Source organism: Terrapene carolina, unplaced genomic scaffold, assembly GCF_002925995.2.
Source record: "Terrapene carolina triunguis isolate 2854851 unplaced genomic scaffold, T_m_triunguis-2.0 Scaffold66, whole genome shotgun sequence".
NCBI lineage: Eukaryota > Metazoa > Chordata > Testudines > Emydidae > Terrapene > Terrapene triunguis.
The window spans coordinates 58,183,805-58,207,075 of NW_020664417.1; the positions used below are offsets into that span (position 1 = coordinate 58,183,805).

Here is a 23,271-nt window from a genome sequence, read left to right on the forward strand (position 1 = left end):
GCGTACTCCACCAGCCCAGGTAGGAGTAAGCGCCATCGATGGGAGAGCCGTGGCGGTCGATTTGCCGCCGTCCTCACAGCGGGGTAAGTTGGATCAGATACATCGAATTCAGCTACGCTATTCCTGTAGCTGAATTTGCGTATCTGAAATCGATCCCCCCTCCATAGTGTAGACGTAGCCTTTGATAGACTCAAGGAGCTCAATGTATTTAGTTTATCACTTTAAGGCATGGTTTTAATCCTTTAATCATTCTCATTGCTCTACGCTGAACCCTCTCCAATTTTTCAACATCCTTCTCAAAGAGCGGGCACCAGAATTGGATACAGTATTCTATTGGTGAGCGCACTGGTGCCAAATAACAAGTATAACCTCCCTATTCCTAATTGATATTGTTTATATATCCAAGGATTGCTTTAGCCTTTTTATCTGCAGTGTCTCACTGGGAGCTCATGTTCAGCTGATCATCCAGCATGACCCCTAATTTTTTTTCAGAGTCACTGTTTCCCAGGATAGAGTTTCTCATTCTGTAAATATGGCCTGCATTGTTTGTTCCTAGAAGTTTGATTTCAGAGGTGAGTGTGTTAAAATGCATAGTTTGATTGCATCCTGTCCCCTTCATTATTTACCACTCCCTTTCATCCTCCATAGCTGAGGCCCAGTTCTCACAGTTAGAGATCCTGAGTGGTGCCGAGCACCTGCCTCTCCGATGGATTTTAATGGAAGTTATGGGTGCTCAGAACTTCTTAGTATTAGGTCGTAAGTTACTTCTCAATGTGGCAAAGCCTCTCAGCACTATATTAAAATCAATCCTTACTCCTAACTGGAAAGTTGGGGTTTTTTGGGGGGGAAGTGGGGGGTGGGGAGGGGGGAATGTCCCATTTTGATTGACTAGGGTGACCAGATGTCCCGATTTTATAGGGACAGTCCCAATTTTGGGTCTTTTTCTTATATAGGCTCCTATTATCCCCCACCCCCGTCCCGATTTTTCACATTTGCTGTCTGGTCACCCTATGATTGACACAAATTATTTTTTTAACTTTTCAGCATAAACTGACTTCTAGAGTGTCAACATCGGGCGATTTGGTGTAAGTGCATAAGAGCCCTGCTCTAATCTGCTGATGCCATTCTGGAATTTGTCATCTTTTTCAACCTCAAACTGACAATGTTAACCAAGCAAGCACCATTCCCATGAATTAGTACAGTGCTTGTGTGCCTATTTAGTCATGTAATAATGAAGTTTCTGTTGATGATGTCCAATGTGAAATTCTATTTGGCTTCCCAGAACTTGGAAGATTTCCTCATACTAGTTTGACAAAATACTGTCATCGTGAGATTAACTTTAACCACATAATTGTAGAACTTTGGCAAGCTTTAGTTATTGTGGGATTCCATAAGATAGCGTAAAATTTGGGCTTTCTCTAGTACAAGTCTCAACATCATTTTAAGGTACAGAGGTAAAAAAGTCTGGGCATACCAGTAAAAAAAGGAGAAAGAAACTGTTCGGAAACACAAACTCTTATTTAAACAAAGATTTGAATAGCATTGTGCTGTAACTCCCCCATGTGGATGGTGGAGGCACAAACTAAAAGGTTCCGAGTTCACTCACAGTAATTCTGTTTGAAGAGATTACAAAATGCAAACTAGGAACCTTTTAGATCACACCTGCAGCATCCACACAATGGAGTTACAGCACTGGACTTTGGTGCGCACTGCTATCCACACTCCCATGATCAGAACTATGGGGCAATGTAGACAAGCCCTAAATAGCAGCCCTAATAAATATTACAGTTTAAATTACTTTTGAAAACCCTTTTAATTAGCTGAAACTGACATATTTTTCTTCTACTTTCTCCTATCCTTCACCTCTCAACTATTTTTCGGGAGGCATATATGCAGTGAAAGTGTAATATGTCCGTATTTTTCTTTTCTTTTTTTTTAAAAAATGAAATGGCACCTATATTATGCTAGTTTTAAAGCACTGTAGGGCATGTATTAATGGACCATTAATACACCTCTTGTGAAATTGAAGTAATCTGGCCTTTAACCTTGAATAGTTTAAAATGCACCTGAGGCATAGATTAATGACCCAGTAATACATCCCATTTAATGTCCTGTTCCTTAATCAGCCGGAGTGCTCATCAAGACACAATCAGGTAAATGGTTCAAGAAAGGCAGAGATTGTTATGACTGGCTAAATATCTGGTGCTAAAATGCATGCCAATCGAGAGTTATCTTTGGGGATTGCTAAAGTACCCTATTTGTAAATCCTTACCATACTAGAAGTTTTGTAACAACCCAGATTATAGAACACACATCCATATGTATATTCATTTATGCAGCATTTATGAAAGTTATATGCATGCTATATCTTATTACTATTATAGTAGCACCTAGAGGCTTAGTTGAGGACTTCATTTTACTGCGTTTTATATAATCATGTAGTAAAAAAACAGAGATTTTACCCCTGAAGATTTTACAATCTAAGTTAAAATTGGGTTTTAAAATCCTAGAACTTTTTTTTTCCCAATGATTGCTTAGTATTGTTGTTAGTGAACTCTTGCATATGGTATTAAATGTTGTCCATGATACTGACAGGTTCTTTTCAATCATTTGCATCTGTTCAAAGGACAAATTTAGAACATTATAAATAGCACAAGATCATCTCTGTTAATGCAACAGGATATCATAGTTGTTTTTCCAACATGTAAGTTCAATGTACAGGAGGATTTTTTACTTAATATATTGAGAGGTATGTTACCTACATTTAGTTCCAAACTGTTTAAGAAATTGAGTTTACACCTTCTGTAATACATGGATTTTAGTATACTTTGAAAAATAATGACTTGTGAAGTTATTTCGTACATTAGAGCAATGTGAAAAGCATCTCTGCATAAGATGTGCTAGAAATTAAATTTAAAAAGATTTAGATTGTGTTCTAAGATTTATTACACTTGAGTTCCTAATTATTATTGTACATAACTCAGAACGAGTGTCAGATTTCTAATAAAAAAACATGTGTTACTCAATTTAACAAACATAAATCAGTTTTTCCTAAATTAGGAAAACCTATATGATTTGTTTATTGTTAAGAAAACACTGATATATGATGTGATTGTTACTTTAAATGTTTCTGATAAGTGAAGGGATCAGGTTCTAGCAGATTATTCTGATTATGGGATGTAATATGAAATTTTTGAATACAGTTCACATGCACCCCAAGGAAATACTGACATTTTTAACTTTTACTTTAATAAGTTGTTTAGGCAAAGAGCTTTTCTGTGAGCAGGATGTGCTTGATACATGGAAAGGCTAGGCAGCAATTGTACAGTAATCTAGGTGAAAAGCATATTTTGAATCAGGAATGTGGGATGACAGCAGAAAGCAGGGCAAGGTGAGGAACGCAGAAATAATACAAATCCTAAATCAAATATTAAAATCCAGTAAGAAGTCAAACAAATCGGACATGGTCATGGTTATGAGTCAGGCTGCTTAACTTCTATAAATATTTTAAAGAGTTTAACCTTTTAAATGCTGGCATTTTCTAGACTGCTTGCCAAATGAGTACATTCATTTACACATTTGGGGCAAACTCTGCTCACCCATTGGCTCTGCATTGCCTAAGTTCCTGCATGCACACGAACTAATGCAGTTCTTCTGAGAAGGAACGGCACAATTTTGGGAGGCTGCACAAGGGTCAACATCTTTGCCAGTCATGGGATATCAGCATATTTGTACTAATTGTACATCAGAGACTCAGTCTTTAATCTTGTGGTGGGCCCATTAAAGAAAACGGGATTACATATGTGAGTAAGAGTGCAGGTTTGGAACCAGTATATTGGACCATAGTTACTTGTAATTAGAGTGGGAGAGGCACCTCAGTCAAATTTGAGAGTGCAACTGACTTACTAATGCAAGATGTATACAGTGTGTAGAATATTTTATTAATTTCTATAGTGCCATAAACATGCATGACACTTTACAGAACAAATAAAACATGGCCCCTATCTTGGGGTCAACTCACTGCTAGTTGTGCCTCCTCCTGACGATCCTTGGGATTAGCTCTTCCAGCTGACGCATCCTCCTCTAGCAGTGTCTCTCTCATCATCCTCTCATCCTGCTGCCCCTCTCACTCCAGGAACTTCCGCCTCCTCCATGACTCGGCCCTCCGGGTGGGTCACCCTACGTATTCCCCTTCCTGGGGTGATGTAAAAAATCTTTCTCAGACAAACTATCCCAGGCAGTCTGCTGTCCTCTGCTTGGCCTGTGCAACAACTGCAGTGAGTTGTAGGGGAACTACTAGTTCCTGGTAGGGGAACTAGTGTAAAACCAGTGTAAATGAGAATTGTTTTTGTATATCTAGTTTATTACCCAAATTATACAATATTTCATCCCTTTTTAGATCACCACTTAAAATAAATACATGTCCTCCAATTTCAATACTCCAATTGGAGTATTGATATATAGAAATCATATAACCAAGTTCTGTAAAATTTCCATTTCCTAGTTTTAAGCAGACCATTATTTTATGATACTCATGCAGTATATTAAAACAAGCAATACTTACAAACTGAACATCAATAAGTTAAGGCTAGAAATTAGACGAAGGCCTTCCAAAGGGAGCAGTGGGGGTAAAAAACTAATTTGTTTTAAGACTGAGCTTGATAAGTTTATGTAAGAGGTGGTATGATGAGATTGCCTATAATGGCATATGGCCCATCCATGAACTATTAGCAAATATCTCCAATGGCTGGAGATGTGACAGTAGACGGGGAGGGCTCTGAGTTATTACAGAGAATTCTTTCCCAGCTGTCTTGCCCACATGCTCAGGGTCTAAATGATCACCATATTTGGGAACAGGAAGGACTTCTCCCTCAGATCAGATTGTAAAAGACACTGGGGGTTTTCGCCTTCCTCAGCAGCAAGGGGTGTGGGTCACTTGCTGGTTTGAACTAGAGTAAATGGTGGATTCTCTGTAACTTGAGGTCTTTAAATCAAGATTTGAGGACTTCACTAATTCAGCCACAGGTTCTGGGCCTACTACAGGAATGCGTATGGGGGTCAGGTTCTATGGCCTGAGATATGCAAGAGGTCAGACTAGATTATCAGGATGATCCCTTCTGGCCTTAAAGTCAATGAGTTATTGTCTTCAATTCCCAAACCACTTGTTTTTAAAAAAACTTTTACCCGTCTAACTATGCCACTGATAATAGCTCATTTCACTAAGTCTCAGACATGGCCATCATTTTGTTTTAAAATAGGAAAATGAATCTTTCTAAACCAATGTTGACTGAGATGTTGCCTATGAAGATGACTAATTACTGAGTTACTTTTGATAATACTGCCAGGCAGGCAGTCATGTGAGATTTCTTCAGAGTTAGTAATTTTTTTTCATCTCCTTAAGTTTTTAAAGTAATACACACTAGCACACATGAGAGCTGGCAGGTAAGAAATTATTTCTGCGGTGATACCAAAAATGAGCTCAAATTCAATTTATTTCTGTCACTTCAAATTAATGTTAGTTCACCCAGAGAAACTACACCTCTAAGTTTGAGGCACTAGAGTTTACCATTCATTATTTCTATTTAGTACTTCTAAAAAAAAATAGAGATTTACTTTAATGAACATTATTTCATCAATATTATAAATCTTTTTTTCCCCAGAATGTCAAACTTTGAGCAATCTGAATCAGACTTTTACCAGTCTAACTATGCCACTGATATTCAAGATCAAGGTTATAGCGATTCAGGGGCCCATGAAAATCTTTATGGAAGCCAAAAGTAAGTACCCCATGTAAGAAGAAAATATTGATTTATTTTTAAAAAAGGGGTTTTCATTCAGCAACAAAGTACAATGTCTAATTGCCAGAAATGATGTCAAAATGTTCAATGGCATTTAAGGTTTTATGTGACTAGCCAAATGGATGCAGTAGCAATAGAAACACAGAGAGAGGCTCTGATAGAAGGAAGACTCTGGGAGGTTCCCATCATTGAGTTTTCCAAAAATGATGTTCATAGAATTATAGAATATCAGGGTTGGAAGGGACCTCAGGAGGTCATCTAGTCCAACCCCCTGCTCAAAGCAGGACCAATTCCCAACTAAATCATATCAGCCAGGGCTTTGTCAAGCCTGACCTTAAAAACCGCTAAGGAAGGCGATTCCACCACCTCCCTAGGTAAGCCATTCCAGTGCTTCACCACCCTCCTAGTGAAAAAGTTTTTTGCTAATATCCAACCTAAACCTCCCCCACTGCAACTTGAGACCATTACTCCTTGTTCTGTCATCTGCTACCACTGAGAACAGTCTAGATCCATCCTCTTTGGAACCCCCTTTCAGGTAGTTGAAAGCAGCTATCAAATCCCCCCCTCATTCTTCTCTTCAGCAGACTAAACAATCCCAGTTCCCTCAGCCTTTCCTCATAAGTCATGTGTTCCAGCCCCCTAATCAGTTTTGTTGCCCTCTGCTGGACTCTCTCCAATTTTTCCACATCCTTCTTGTAGTGTGGGGCCCAAAACTGGACACAGTACTCCAGATGAGGCCTCATCAATGTTGAAAAGAGGGAAATGATCACGTCCCTCCATCTGCTGGCAATGCCCCTACTTATACAGCCCAAAATGCCATTAGCCTTCTTGGGGGCACACTGTTGACTCATATCCAGCTTCTCGTCCACTGTAACCCCTAGGTCCTTTTCTGCAGAACTGCTGCCTAACCATTTGGTCCCTAGTCTGTAGCAGTGCATGGGATTCTTCCATCCTAAGTGCAGGACTCTGCACTTGTCCTTGTTGAACCTCATCAGATTTCTTTTGGCCCAATCCTCTAATTTGTCTAGGTCCCTCTGTATCCTATCCCTAGCCTCCAGCGTATCTACCACTCCTCCCAGTTTAGTGTCATCTGCAAACTTGCTGAGAGTGCAGTCCACGCCATCCTCCAGATCATTAATGAAGATATTGAACAAAACCGGCCCCAGGACCGACCTTTGGGGCACTCCACTTGATACCAGCTGCCAACTAGACATTGATCACTACCCATTGAGCCCGATGATTTAGCCAGCTTTCTATCCACCTTATAGTCCATTCATCCAGCCCATACTTCTTTAACTTTCCAGCAAGAAAACTGTGGGAGACAGTATCAAAAGCTTTACTAAAGTCAAGGAATAACACATCCACTGCTTTCCCCTCATCCACAGACCCAGTTATCGCCTCATGGAAGGCAATTAGGTTAGTCAGGCATGACTTGCCCTTGGTGAATCCATGCTGACTGTTCCTGATCACTCAGCTCCCAACTTTGGGTGACCTTGAGCTAATCACTTTATTCTTTCTGTACCTCATGCCACATCAGCAACATGGCTTTTCCCCACCTTTTGTCTGTCTTCACTATCTAGAGTATAAAGTCTCTGAGGCTGTTTTACTATATATATGTGCAGTGCTAAGTCCAATGAGGGCTTAGTCTTGGCTGGGGCCTCTAGGCATTACAGGAATACAAATACACTATATAATAATAATTAGGAAATAATTGGGCCTCATGTTATTAATACAGATTTTTTAATCACACATTGCTAGAACTTTTTACAGGTTTTTAAGAAAAACATACATTCAAATATAATTATATATATTCCATTAAAATAGATTAATAACTTGAGGGTGTCATTGAGGCTGCAAAGTAAAAAAAACTCAGGTTGACCTTGCAACCTTAAATGCCTAGTGTGTGCCTGTATTATGATCATTTGTAATCATGAAATTAAAGATAATTTTATCCTGGGGACCCCTTCCTGATTCAGTGTGCTGTGTGAAGGACACAATGGAAGAGGAAGGAATGCAGTGTATTTAGGTAGGGAGGGAGCTGGTCGTCTGATCACAGCTTTGGGTTATTGTGAGGTTGATTGTCACAAGTTGCCTGTTTGACTGACTACTTACCCAGATGTCTAACTGTACTTATTGTTGTAGGTGCCAGGCACAGGAGTCGCCTCAACCTGGTGCTTTTGTTCCTCTAGAAATGCTCTCGTCTTCTCAAAGTTACATAGGCCAGATTTTGCAGCCAACATACAATCCAGAGTTTTTATCTCACTCTAGTTATGCTGACAGTTTTGATGAAGAACCTCCTTTGCTAGAAGGTAAAGAATTAAAATATTAACTTTGTGTGGTTACCAGCTGTATATATGGTTCTTTTTGCTAACTCATGAAAGTCACTAGAGAAACATTAATATCCAGTAGAGCCACTGCCCCCAATAGTTAGACTTGATATTGGCCTGTACCTCTCCATCACTTCAACCAAGATCCCTGAATCCTCCAGGATGGATATCTGCCAGGAGCTGGATCCTGCAGTTCTTGCACACTCCAAATACCCTTTAGTGGGGATTTCAGGATCAGTTTTAGAGAAGAAAAAAAGGAGACTGTGTCCAAGTTCCTGCATTGCATACATGCAGGCAGATCTTTGTACCAGTGCCCAGATCCAAGTCACATATTAACAGGTATTAGGTATTGTCCTAAACTGGAAGTAATATTAAATCCCCTAGCCTCTTCAAAATAAATACAAACAACCAAACTTCACCTCAGTTACATTTGCTTTGACATACTTTGTCTCAAAATCAGACTTTTTAAAAATTCACTTGGTAAGCTTTTGTATAAGAACTGTAACTCTTGGTTAGTTGACAACACACAATCAAAATCCTTATTTGTGCATTTTAAGAAATAATCATCAATCCTAGACTGTCAAATCAGAAAAAATTACTGTTGATTTGTTATCTTGTATTTCTAACATAGGCGCATGTTTATGATTGGAAGGGCAGTGCCACAATTTGCATAGAAAATAAAAGTATTAATTCATTTTTATGGCACATAGATCATATACTTTACTACCACTAGGTGACAGCATAACAATAAATTTTGTATTCAGGCTTCATAGCAATTTTTCCTTCTGTATTTATATCGCACAATAAGACATCATGTGAGGGTACCTATAATTAATAAACATGTATTATAATAAAGTTTGCATACCTAGTAATAAATTTACTAGTTAAAAAGATTTAAGGCAGCTTATTTCAGTGGAAAACTGGAGAAAGTTTGTGCACCCTGCATACCTTCAGCTAGTTGACCATTACACTGTAAAAAAGGTACTGTTTATTATAAGCAAGGTATGCTCAAGCCTTAATACTTGTAGCTAATAAACAAGTGAAGATTTCTTTCTATTTACAGAAATATTGCTGCTTTTTAAACAACAAATAGATAAGGGTAAAATTGGACTTATTTGTCCCTGATTCAACATAATGAAGCAAAGTAAATTGTAGGCACATTCAGCTTGCACCATTGAGGTCACTGGGATTTTTACCATTGACTTCCATAAGAGCCATATTGTTGTGCCTATTGTAAATAGAATGTAGAAGTCCCAAACCAGCAAGCACCACACGCAGTTCACCCTACAACAAGGCTGTTTTGATCCACAAAGTTCCAGAGATGTTCAGAGCTGGGGTGTGGGTCAAGCCCATTTCCAGTTAAAATGTATATTTACAGTAACAAAATTATAGTATAGACAGTGCATGCAAAATATCTGGCTTCAATGTTCTCTCTCAAAAAAATGGCCTGGCAGAGTGCAAAACATGGACATCTGCTTTTTGAATTGGGTGTTGGTCCCACAAATGCTGGCTATCCAATTCCAATATTGCCCTAACCCGTACTGGAGCATCACAGGAAAAAAGTTACTCCTGAGAGTTTGAATATTTCTGCAGAGATTAAGGATGAAATCCTGGCCCCACTGAAGTCAATGACAAAACTCCCATCAACTTCAATGGGGAAGGATTTTATCCAATATTGAGTGATCCACAGGAATAATTGTGCAAGTGCAAAAAGCCCATAAAATCCTACGTAAGCTATTTTTGCTTTTCCTCGAAGGGAAGTGTGTCATGTTTTTAAATGCCTCTAGCAGTACAGCATTCAGACACTTCTCTTGTCAGATTTTCACAATTAAAGCATGTATCTCTGATGTCCTCGATGTTCTAAAAAGCCTTGAATTCTGCAGTTACTGCTGATCAGCATATTATTTGAGGTCTCAATTAATAAGATTTTAGAAACATATATATTGTAAAAATAGGAAAACCAAACATTATGTGGACAGTATTGTCAGTATTTTTGGTCCATCACATAAGATTCAATTTAATAAATTAATCATCCCAGTTTGAAGTCAGAATTCAGTCCTAAAGACACTGTATGAGCAGCTACTGTACATTCTACTGCATTCTTATTTCCTTGTGGGGAAAAAAAAAGCAGCTCATTTTGTTACTTTGGACTTGTGGTATCTAGTGGATTTGTATATAAAGGCTTCTAAAAATCATGGATAATCATGGAACTTTCCTTTTGCAGAACTTGGGATTAATTTTGATCACATATGGCAGAAAACATTAACAGTTCTAAACCCAATAAAACCAGTGGATGGCAGCATTATGAATGAGACAGACCTGACTGGGCCTATGGTTTTCTGTTTGGCCCTTGGAGCTACACTGCTACTGGTACAGTAAGGCAGAAGTCATGAGATTGTAAAGTTCATAACTGTAAATAACAACTGTGTGCAGTTTTGGAAGATGCTGAGCAGGTACAAAATGAAATGTTTGCTTCAGCGTCTATTGAGAGTGGATATAAGAACATCTCTTTGCTGTACAGCTTATACATACAGTATTAAAATATAAAATTACACCTTCATGTAAAACAGGTAAAATGCTTTCAATAAAAGTATAAGAGCAGGGCATATTTTCTGGGCATATGTGCCTATATATAGAGAGATTTTATACAATGTATGTGTCAAGGGTTTCCACTCACTCACAAGGAGTCCACCGCATGGAGCAGTTTGCAGGGTCAAGACCTACGTTACAGTACTGCCAACTCTAGCAATTTTAATGTGACTCTAGACATATTGGGGTGTTTTTACCTGTCTCATGAAAACATGATGAAAGGTGCCAAGTCACAATTTCCCCCTTATTCAAAATGGCATAATCTCCTATTATTGTCAAAGGGGCTGAAAAAAGCAAGATGGCCACCATTTCCCTACAGTCTACCTGCATGTGGAAGTGAGACTTCTCCTAACAAGGTTGGTTGCCACCTCCCCCTGTTTCTAGTGAGATTGAAGCCATCCCCACAAGCAAAATGGCTGCCACTTTGTGGTTCAAGGGGCTAAACAAGACACAGGGACTGTGAGGAGCAGCAGAGACACTGTGAAAGTTGGATGGGGAGAGTGAGGGGAACAGAGCACTGGGGAATGCAGGAAACAGGTTTAGGAGTTGCAAGGGAATAGGGTAAAGCAGGGATTGGGGAGGAAGAGGGAGCTGGGGGGAGTGCAGAGGACAGTGATGGAGTGGGAGACTGAGGGGATAGAATGGTAGCTCCCTCAGCGTTGGGGCAGTGGTGGGTACGAGAAGTCCCCTCTGAGCAGCCAGGGGAAGGCAGCATTGCCAACTCTTGTAAATTGTTCGTGAGTCACAGGATTTTGGAGGGATGACGTGAGAAGCTCCTCTGATCCCATGATTTTCAGAGCTGGGCAGAGTTGTGTGTAAAAGACTTGGAGCTAAGGACACAGACCTGTCCTGCCACCGAGTCCTGCCTTCCTATATGGGCTTATAGCAGAGAAAGGGTTCTTAGGCAGTAGGGGGCAGGGGAAGGGTGAAGTCAGAGAAGTGGTGCTGTTGGGTCCCAGGTAGACAAGTCATGGGGCAGCAGGAGGCAGCAATAGGAAATGGATGGCAGTTCCCTTATCTTAGGGGTGAGGAGAGGGTAAGTGAAGTCTATATCTGAGCAGCCAGAGAGGCATGCAATTTTGTGTGCATTAAAGGTTGGCTTTTCAACCTGCAATTATCACACACACATTGGCAGAGGAATAGAGGAGAGTTAAAGTCAAAAGACAGATGAAAAAATGTGATTTGATTATGATTATTATTTTTAAATTGCATGCTTTTTGGGCCAGTCTTATGATTTTTGAGAATCTGACTCATGATTTTTCATCTGTAGGGGTTGGCAATATTGAAACTGGAATGGGAATAGGAAGATGTTCCAGCATGACACACACCCTCAGTTTTGTTGCTATTGAAAAATGGACCTCTGTCAATGTTATTGTGGGGAAGGAAATAATTCTTTAAAATCTCTCCTTGTGCAACTAGAAGTCAGTACAAAAGGAAAATGTGAACAATCTTCAAAATATCTTCATTTTCAAAACTTGCAATACTTGTCAATTAATGTTGGTAGTACTTTTTTTTCAGATTTCCTTGCAAGCATAAAAAATGGGCTGTATTTAAACTTCTTCCCTTCTTTCTTCCCCCCCCTCCCCGCCCCCATCTCCTGCCTCACCCCTCTCTACTAACTAACAGCTTTTTGATAGCAGGAAAGCTGAACCAGAAGCTACCAAAGACTCCTAGTTCAACTATTGATCAGAGACAATGGGGCTCCCCATTGCTACTAAAGCATTGCACTGGTTGTTGGCAACTGTTTATCTGAAAGGGAGTGAAAACACATGCAATTTTGAGGAATGGAGTGCTTCCCTAGCAATGGAGCACTCTAATTCGGGAGTGGGTGGGGGGCTCTAATTCTCTGTTTCCTCTATGATAAACTGCTGAATCCGAAGAATCTTACAGATCCTAGGAATATTTGTGCAGTGCCTTGAACATGCAAACTTCAATATAAATAGTGACTATTGTTATTTCCAAATCAATTAGACATACCCATACTAGCTCGCATCGAGCTACTGTACTAAAAGTAGAAGTGTAGCTGCAGTGTCACAGACAACTAGCCTTCCAAAGTACGAACCTATCCCAGATCTAGCCCAACTCACCACTGTGGCTACACTGCTATTTTTAGTGCGATAGCTCGATCAGAATTAGCGAGATACATTTACACCAGCTGGAAATTACACCTCTGGCTCCAGTGTAGAATACTGTGTCTTTCTCCATCCTAATAGATATCATACTGATATTGGTTAGGGCACCTTCCCTCTTCTCAAACCTCTATTAGAGCCCTTTAATATTAACCTAAAATATATTCATATTTTTAAAACTCTAATTGCTACATCAGATTACTAACAACTACCACTGGAGTCATTGCAGGTTTTTAATAGGTTTAACTTTTTCAATCGTTTGGGGCAATAGTTTCTATAGATCAACTGATAGACGCTGTATTGCAGACAGATGCAACAACAATAATCAACTAATCTTTTATATCGTTTGTTTCAGAGTATTTAATTGACACAGCCCTACTTAGAAGCTTAATCTAAGATTAACAAATTACTGTGACAGAGACAAAAGAAGGGAGGTTAGCAGCTAAGTGAAAATTCCACTTCGAGCACTGTTTGATTTACAGAGAATTTATGTCTGGTGCAGTAGAAAGGAAGGGAAAAAAGAGGATATAACTGAAGATGATGGCCCTGATTTTCTTCTCAGACCATTTTTGCACCAGTGTAGCTCCCCTGAGTTCAATGGGGATACTCCCCGTGTACATGAGATCAGAACCAGGACCTACTAGTTTGGCAGAATTTGAACTGGGATGTGTTAAATTTACTGCACTCAGTCTTGCAGAAGGAACAAAATTAAAATAAAATTAAAATATTGAGCCTGGATTCTCCACTGCCTTTCATCCTGTGTTCTCAGACCTGTGTAAAGTGGGTAGAAAATGCTACCACTTGTGTAAGTGAATGTAGAAGTTTGATTTGGTGGCATTTTATACCCACTCTTCACAAATGTGAGTACGCAAGGTGCAGAGCAGTGGAAACCCAAGGCCCCTGGGTTTGAGTCTGCTGTCTGTCACCTCCAACTGTAATGAGATATAGAGCTTTTACTTGTTGGTCACTGTTTCAAATCTGGCACAGATCAGTGGTGCCTGCAGCGTGTTGCTATCTAATCTAAAGACTGTAGATTGGCCTATTGGAAATGATGGTGGTGAGGTCAGTGCAATTTCTATTCTAGTCTAATCCATATAGGTACTTATACCATGCTCATCACCATAGTATCTGAGCACGTTCCAGTAATGTGTTAAGCAAAATGACTAACATCTCTCATATGTTTGTTCTCTCATCCTCTCTCCAGGGGGAGAATTGTGTGTGCAATAGAATGTCTTGTTTGTGATTTTTTTTATTATCTATACAGATGTATTTTATATATAATGTATACTCATATTGCTGTATGTTTGTGTTAAAGAAAGCAAGGTCAAAGAAATGTGCCTTCCACTTGAAGTGGAAGGTGGTGTGGTTTGTGATGGCCCTTAGTTCCTTGAGGAGTTAGTTCTACAATCTTGAGCCGGCCTCTGAGAAAGTTCTGTCTCCTGCATAGACAAGCTTTACCCTTATGGTAAGAAGTTCCATTGCACCAGAGGCGCAAAGTTGGTGACCTCAGGCTACATCCCAGAACTCTAATTATTTCCTAAAAAAACAGTTGTCAAAATCTCAATACTACCCCAACAGTCAGCATTCAGTCCACTTGTTAGCAGCCTGAGAGGCCAAACATTTCATGGGGAATGGGTACTGAGCTACTCTCTCACATCTAGAGGTGATTCATCTAAATTAGAGTTGGAATGGCGTGAGTAAATTTGTGCTGTGGCTGCTGCCTATATTAAATTAATGGAGATATCCTATCTCCCAGAACTGGAAGGGACCTTGAAAGGTCATTGAGTCCAGCCCCCTGCCTTCACTAGCAGGACCAAGTACTGATTTTTGCCCCAGATCCCTAAGTGGCCCCCTCAAGGATTGAACTCACACCCCTGGGTTTAGCAGGCCAATGCTCAAACCACTGAGCTATCCCTCCCTCCATTGTACTTGCTTTGTGGATAAATTAGAAGATAAAAGTCTCCAGAGATGTCATAGATTCATAGATTCTAGGACAGGAAGGGACCTCGAGAGGTCATCGAGTCCAGTCCCCTGCCCGCATGGCAGGACCAAATACTGTCTAGACCATCTTTGATAGACATTTAGCTAACCTACTTTTAAATATCTCCAGAGATGGAGATTCCACAACCTCCCTAGGCAATTTATTCCAGTGTTTAACCACCCTGACAGTTAGGAACTTTTTCCTAATGTCCAACCTAGACCTCCCTTGCTGCAGTTTAAGCCCATTGCTTCTTGTTCTATCCTTAGAGGCTAAGGTGAACAAGTTTTCTCCCTCCTCCTTATGACACCCTTTTAGATACCTGAAAACTGCTATCATGTCCCCTTTCAGTCTTCTCTTTTCCAAACTAAACAAACCCAATTCTTTCAGCCTTCCTTCATAGGTCATGTTCTCAAGACCTTTAATCATTCTTGTTGCTCTTCTCTGGACCCTTTCCAATTTCTCCACATCTTTCTTGAAATGCGGTGCCCAGAACTGGACACAATACTCCAGCTGAGGTCTAACCAGAGCAGAGCAGCGGAAGAATGACTTCTCGTGTCTTGCTCACAACACACCTGTTAATACATCCCAGAATCATGTTTGCTTTTTTTGCAACAGCATCACACTGTTGACTCATATTTAGCTTGTGGTCCACTATAACCCCTAGATCCCTTTCTGCCGTACTCCTTCCTAGACAGTCTCTTCCCATTCTGTACGTGTGAAACTGATTTTTTCTTCCTAAGTGGAGCACTTTGCATTTGTCTTTGTTAAACTTCATCCTGTTTAACTCAGACCATTTCTCCAATTTGTCCAGAACATTTTGAATTATGACCCTATCTTCCAAAGCAGTTGCAATCCCTCCCAGTTTGGTATCATCCGCAAATTTAATAAGCGTACTTTCTATGCCAATATCTAAGTCGTTAATGAAGATATTGAACAGAGCCAATCCCAAAACAGACCGCTGCGGAACCCCACTCGTTATGCCTTTCCAGCAGGATTGGGAACCATTAATAACAACTCTCTGAGTACGGTTATCCAGCCAGTTATGCACCCACCTTATAGTAGCCCCATCTAAATTGTATTTGCCTAGTTTATCGATAAGAATATCATGCGGGACCGTATCAAATGCCTTACTAAAGTCTAGGTATACCACATCCACAGCTTCTCCCTTATCCACAAGACTCGTTATCCTATCGAAGAAAGCTATTAGATTGGTTTGACATGATTTGTTCTTTACAAATCCATGCTGGCTGTTCCCTATCACCTTACCACCTTCCAAGTGTTTGCAGATGATTTCCTTAATTACTTGCTCCATTATCTTCCCTGGCACAGAAGTTAAACTAACTGGTCTGTAGTTTCCTGGGTTGTTTTTATTTCCCTTTTTATAGATGGGCACTATATTTGCCCTTTTCCAGTCTTCTGGAATCTCTCCCGTCTCCCATGATTTTCCAAAGATAATAGCTAGAGGCTCAGATACCTCCTCTATTAGCTCCTTGAGTATTCTAGGATGCATTTCATCAGGCCCTGGTGACTTGCAAGCATCTAACTTTTCTAAGTGATTTTTAACTTGTTCTTTTTTTATTTTATCTGCTAAACCTACCCCGTTCCCATTAGCATTCACTATGTTAGGCATTCCTTCAGACTTCTCGGTGAAGACCGAAACAAAGAAGTCATTAAGTATCTCTGCCATTTCCAAGTTTCCTGTTACTGTTTCTCCCTCTTCACTAAGCAGTGGGCCTACCCTGTCTTTGGTCTTCCTCTTGCTTCTAATGTATTGATAAAAAGTCTTCTTGTTTCCCTTTATTCCTGTAGCTAGTTTGAGCTCATTTTGTGCCTTTGCCTTTCTAATCTTGCCCCTGCATTCCTGTGTTGTTTGCCTATATTCAGCCTTTGTAATCTGTCCTAGTTTCCATTTTTTATATGACTCCTTTTTATTTTTTAGATCATGCAAGATCTCGTGGTTAAGCCAAGGTGGTCTTTTGCCACATTTTCTATCTTTCCTAACCAGCGGAATAGCTTGCTTTTGGGCCCTTAATAGTGTCCCTTTGAAAAACTGCCAACTCTCCTCAGTTGTTTTTCCCCTCAGTCTTGATTCCCATGGGACCTTACCTATCAGCTCTCTGAGCTTACCAAAATCTGCCTTCCTGAAATCCATTGTCTCTATTTTGCTGTTCTCCCTTCTACCCTTCCTTAGAATTGCAAACTCTATGATTTCATGATCACTTTCACCCAAGCTGCCTTCTACTTTCAAATTCTCAACGAGTTCCTCCCTATTTGTTAAAATCAAGTCTTCACAAGCATTACATTCACTAAAAAGAAAATCTGAAAAAGAGCTGGAGAATCACTCACTAAGTGGAGCAAAAAAAAAGATTTGCTGATAGTTACTAGAAAGATTAATGTGGCAGGGAACATATACCAGCAGCGAGTCATAATACTTTGTGCTATACATGCTAGGTTTGGGTTCAGGAACAAACTGTGACTTCCCCATGGTAGCCAAGGGAAGGAAGGGATAAATTCACCCTGAAATTCAACATACGTTCCCCAAAGGTTCACACACTTTTATCAAGCCTGGTCAGAGTTTTGGGTTTGTAGTGGAAAGAGACTCCAAGTCTTGCCAGGTTTGGTGTTTCGTTATGAAAGATTCAAACTGCTGTAATGAAAGGGTACAAGATGTCCCCAATGCACAAAGGAAAACAGAAGTGTTACTATCTACTAAACAGATTGTGGCCTTGGTAATTTTTAAGAAAACAATGATACATAATTACAAAAAAATAGTACGGCATCCCCACTAACCAATCTAGTATGAAATGTCTCAAGTGATGGGGCTCCCACCACTTTTCTTGTGAGACCCACAGCCTCACATCTCCTAGTCCAAAAGATTTTCCTGATATTTAACCTAAAGTTTAATTTCCTTATTTTTATTTTATGTCTCCAAACACCTTCCTGAGTCTCCCTAACCAGTTCCTGTCCTTCCTTGGAGCCTGATTAGTACAAGGAAATGTAGAATTGGGTCCTGTATTTCTATCCATTCAATGCAAATTAAAATATAAATTATTAATGAAACATTTATCTTGGGATATTTTTATTTGAGGGGAGAAAAAATCCCCAAATACAGGCCTTGATTCTGATCACACATAAAATGGCATAAATGAAGTCAGTGTAAAACTTGTATAAGCGGAAAGAGGATCACACCTCATGCTTTCATTCTGTTTCCTCCCAGTGTTTCATGATTTATGGTGCATGTATGCTGTTTTGTACTTACTCATATTTATTTCAGGCAGGAAAAGTTCACTTTGGCTATGTATATGGCATCAGTGCTGTTGGGTGCCTAGGAATACATGCTTTACTGAACCTGATGAGCATAGCAGGTGTCTCATATGGCTGTGTTGCCAGTGTACTGGGCTACTGCCTGCTACCCATGGTGGTCCTGTCCAGCTGTGCAGTCTTCTTCTCACTACAGTAAGTATCAGAGTATTATGGCAGAACCCATAAGGATTACTGTAATTAGTGTTATACAAAATTTTTAATGCTAAGACTAGAGGACACTTTATATTGCCAAAAATTGGAAGGAAAATATCAGTACATGAAGGAACTAAAAAGAATGTTAGTATTTTCAGGTGAAAATGGACAAAGTGTGTGTGTGAGAGAGAGGGTTTGTGTGTAATTTTAGTTCTAGAATGGTTCAGAGATCTGTCCCACTCTATATAAGCCCCAAAGTTTGGTGAATTTGGATAAATAGTTCCAGTTTGGAACTACAGTATCTTTATTTAAAATAAAGTTGTGCTCAAAACTGAGGTCGCCTTTGATTTGACAGATCTCCTTTACTCTGTTTTTTGTTTTGTAAAACCACAGCAGTAGTAGTTCAAATCCAGGTTTCAACTTTTTTGTACCAACCCTCAGTGTTTGGGTGGGTTTGGATAAATGGTTTTAGTACTGGCCCATCTCTAATTTCAGCTGCCTTCAGTAGCATAAATCTACTATCCTCTGTGATGCTGGCAGACCAGGTGCCAAATCTTGCTAAGGCTATAGGCCTCAGCCAAGCACTGACAAATTCATGTGTTAGTATGGTTAAGATGGCTATTGGCCTTATAACAATGTGTTTAGTGTTTAGACTTTATTAATACTTTTAAGTTGCTGCATGCATTAACCTCGCTTATAACTTCTTTATCACCTGCTATAAGGTAATATTTAAGTTTTTGCTTTGTAACCATAAAAAATGTTTGCTCTGAAACTGTGAACCCAGTTAGGAGGGATTGTCTCCTGCCCATCAAAGAGGTCTATCAAAACTAAACGGGCCACCACAATACAAAGACTTTGTTAATTGCCCCCTTACGCCCATGAAGAGGTTACATGCAAAAGGGCTCATCCCATCAGCTTGAATTCTGGAAGAAGGAAATAAAAATAGCTGACAAGAATTTTTTTCATCTTTTTGTGCTGTTTGGATTCTCACAGGGATGGAGCTACAAAACCGAAGCAGAGATCCCTAGCGTCAGTCTTAGCCCTAAAAGTCATTCAGAGCGACCGATTACTATAACTCTGTCACCTTTTAAAACCATAAGACTGTAACTCATTTGTGTATTTATGCTTGCCTGCTTTAACCTTGTAATAATCTTCTCATTTCTTTTCTTAGTTAATAAATCCTTAGATAGTTTACTATAGGATTGGCAACAAATGTTGTCTTTGGTGTGAGATCTAAGGTACAACCTGACCTGGGGTAAGTGACTGGTCATTTGGGACTGGGAATAACCTGAATATTTTGTGATCTTTGGTGTAGAGCAACCATCTATCACTAAGTCCATCTTTCCTGGGTGGCAAGATAGATTGGAATGCTCAAGGGGACTGTCTGTGACTCCATGGTAAGATTTCAAAGTGGTAGCTTCTTAGTCTGTATCAGCAAAAACAACGAGTCCCTGTGGCACCTTAGACACTGTCCATTTATTCTTTTGCGCAGAGATTGTCCGGTTTGGCCAATGTACATGGCAGAGAGGCATTGCTGGCACATGATGGCATATACAGTATCACATTGGTAGATATGCAGGTGAACGAGCCCCTGATGGTGTGGCTGATGTAGTTGGGTCCTATGATGGTTTCCCTTGAATAGATATGTGGACAGAGTTGGCACTGGGGTTTGTTGCAGGGTTTGGTTCCTGGGTTGGTGTTTTTGTTATGTGGTGTGTAGTTGCTGGTGAGTGTTTGCTTCAGGTTGGGGGGCTGTCTGTAAACAAAGACTGGCCTGTCTCCCAAGGTCTGTGAGAGTGAGAGATCGTCCTTCAGGATAGGTTGTCACACCTATGAGAAATCAGTCAACCCTTAATGACTAGCCTAAGGTGCAATAGAGCAGGTGACTGTAATTAAACTGTAATTGCAAGTCTTTTTTTAAAAAAAATAGTATATATCGGACTGTCTTCCTGTTAGACTGTAAGCTCTTTGAGACAGGGTTTGTGTCTGCCTCTGTACAATCCCAAGAAGAAGGAGGTCAGGGCCCTAATTGGAGCCTCTGGGCACCACAGCAGTATATATAATAAATAATATCTCCCCGCTTATTAAACTTAAAGCCAGTCTATTTTGTTTTTTATTTTGTTTTTAACACCAAAAGGTATGGAATGTGTCTTGCATAGTTAGTAATCTGTAGCTAGAAAATGTAAAGCTGCCCTCACTTACTTTATTTAGAAAAGCAGCAATTAAGTATAAATATTGTTTTTCAGCAAACGCTTTTGTTGACATAAGCATTTTTAGCACACTGACAGTGCCCATGGAGCTGTTATGGTCTATCCTGGCCATAATCCATGTATTCAAGAGTTTCTCTGTTCTCCCTGACATAGACAGTCAGGGAACCCTCTGTTGTCTCAATAATATGCATATTTACTTGATTAACCTGTTTAGTAATCTGGATTTATAAAAGGTGCACATGTGTATTTACAGGACAGATGGGGCTAACTCCAAAGCAACTGTTACAGTTGATCAGGGTGCTGGTGTCTGCTTCAGAAAATCCCCAAGTACATACAGTACATTTGTAATATGCTGTAAACCTACTAAAAGTCTATCTTTAGAAATCCAAAAATATTTACAGTGGTAGCTCTTAAAACTTGACAATTTTATCAGAAATAGCTAAGATTACATCAGTATCTGCAGTGTTCCCTTGTGCGTCCTTACCTACAATAGGAAATGCCTTAAATACTACAAATACTGAGGTCATCTAACTGCAAGCTATTAAAGGCAACTGGCAGTTTTCAAGGAAACGTTTATTTGTTTTTTAAATAGAACTGATCAAAATCAGCAGAGTTCTTTGGTCAAAGTTTGAAATTTTGATGAAGCATTTTGTCAATTTCCTATTTTAAATTTTGTAAATAGCTTTAGTTTGGTCTCTTCACAGAAAATTTACCTAAGATGATGGACAGATAAGATACAAAGAGAGAGAATTCTGTAATTGAAACTGAGCTCATTCTCTTAGCAAAGATAGCAGTTTGGTCATAAACATGAAAATTGAATTTTTTTTCATATTTTTTGATGCAAAATTAGCAATTTCATTTTAACTTTGAATGAATCAAAATTTGGGACAAGTAGGGTGCAAAATGGCACCAAAGAAATGGCCAACATTTTCAAGCAAAAATGTGTGAAACAAAATTCAATTTTTCACAGGGCTACTCATGTCAATCTAAGATGGCACTGTGCCTAATCACAAGCTGATTACATTTTCTAGGGGTAATAGTGTCTGATAAGAATAGATTTAAATAAGCAGTTTGCTGATCTCCCCGCCCCCCCCCCCTCCCCAAACCCTTCTTTAGACAAAATCCTTGAACAGAGTGAATATCCCATTTACTTGGGCTGTGTGCTTAGGCAAGTGAGTATGGGGCTGAAGAATGGAATCCTCGGGCCCAGTTTGCAGCAACTGGTGCAAAGATGTGGGCACATCTACAGGCTATGTGACAATGTGGTCAGCAGTTATTTCCCAACTTTGTGCTCTGGTCAATAGGTCCATGCTGTGTGCAGATCCAAAGCTGAAAACCTGGTACTAACCTAGCTGTCCCACAAATCCCCTTCCATGTTCCTGTGCAAATTGTACCTTGGAGCTTGACTCCATGGCACACAAATGCAGCCTGCCTGAATAGGCTCTCTTGTCCAGTCCTTCAATGCATCATAAGCACAGCATTTTTCTTGCCTTTTGAGACTTTTGTGCTCCTGGAAGGTGCCTGAGGATTTGGCCTTCATAGACACCACAGGCACCAGGGCCATACTGGTGCTAAACTATTTATTCCAGCAGGAATGTGCTGTTAGACTGAGAGCTGAATCTCTAAGTGCACCTAAGCAGCTCGTGGCTGACTGGGGCAAAGGTGACTTTATGCCATCTTTCCATCACTATCAATCCTGTAGCCAGCCTGGGGTGGCCAGTTTGGCCCCCAGTGCAAAGTAGAGCTGCCACAGTTCTACTCTAAATTGCACCAATTTCTCAATGCTTCCAAAGTGCTATTATGCTAGATGGGAATTGCCTCTGCACAGCATGCACTGCTACATCCTTTCCGGTTTTGTTCAATATCTTCATTAATGATCTGGAGGTTGGTATGGACTGCACCCTCAGCAAGTTTGCAGATGACACTAAACTGGGAGGAGTGGTAGATACGCTGGAGGCTAGGGATAGGATTCAGAGGGACCTAGACAAATTAGAGGATTGGCCAAAAGAAATATGATGAGGTTCAAGTGCAGAGTCCTGCACTTAAGATGGAAGAATCCCATGCACTGCTACAGACTAGGGACTGAGTGGCTAGGCAGCAGTTCTATAGAAAAGGACCTAGGGGTTACAGTGGACGAGAAGCTGGATATAAGTCAACAGTGTGCCCCTGTTGCCAAGAAGGCTAACGGCATTTTGGGCTGTATAAGTAGGGGCATTGCCAGCAAATCAAGGGATGTGATCATTCCCCTCTATTCGGCATTGGTGAGGCCTCATCTGGAGTACTGTGTCCAGTTTTGGGACCCACACTACAAGAAGGATGTGAAAAAATTGGAAAGAGTCCAGCAGAGGGCAACAAAAATGATTAGGGGGCTGGAGCAGACGATTTATGAGGAGAGGCTGAGGGAACTGGGATTATTTAGTCTGCAGAAGAGAAGAATGAGGGGGGATTTGATAGCTGCTTTCAACTACCTGAAAGGGGGTTCCAAAGAGGATGGATCTAGACTGTTCTCAGTGGTAGCAGATGACAGAACAAGGAGTAATGGTCTCAAGTTGCAGTGGGGGAGGTTTAGGTTGGATATTAGGAAAAACTTTTTCACTTGGAGGGTGGTGAAGCACTGGAATGGGTTACCTAGGGAGGTGGTGGAATCTCCTTCTTTAAAGGTTTTTAAGGTCAGGCTTGACAGAGCCCTGGCTGGGATGAGTTAGTTGGGATTGGTCCTGCTTTGAGTAGGGGATTGGACTAGATGACCTCCTGAGGTCCCTTCCAACCCTGATATTCTAT

General features: G+C 40.2%; 1 protein-coding gene across 3 annotated transcripts in view; it reads left to right on the plus strand.

The window, feature by feature from the left end:
- Positions 1-2,670: 2,670 nt before the first annotated feature.
- Positions 2,671-23,271, plus strand: part of YIPF7 (Yip1 domain family member 7) — a 22,454-nt gene continuing 1,853 nt past the window's right edge. Inside the window, exons 1-5 of one of the 3 annotated variants that reach the window (XM_024211687.2) lie at positions 2,671-2,704; positions 5,661-5,777; positions 7,941-8,107; positions 10,350-10,495; positions 18,099-18,280. In XM_024211687.2, coding sequence (XP_024067455.1) covers positions 5,662-5,777; positions 7,941-8,107; positions 10,350-10,495; positions 18,099-18,280 — 611 coding nt within the window. In that variant the 5' untranslated portion in view covers positions 2,671-2,704; position 5,661. Of the gene's footprint in view, positions 2,750-5,660; positions 5,778-7,940; positions 8,108-10,349; positions 10,496-18,098; positions 18,281-23,271 lie in introns of all 3 variants that reach the window. The other 2 variants (XM_024211686.2, XM_024211689.2) reach the window with 2 other exon arrangements.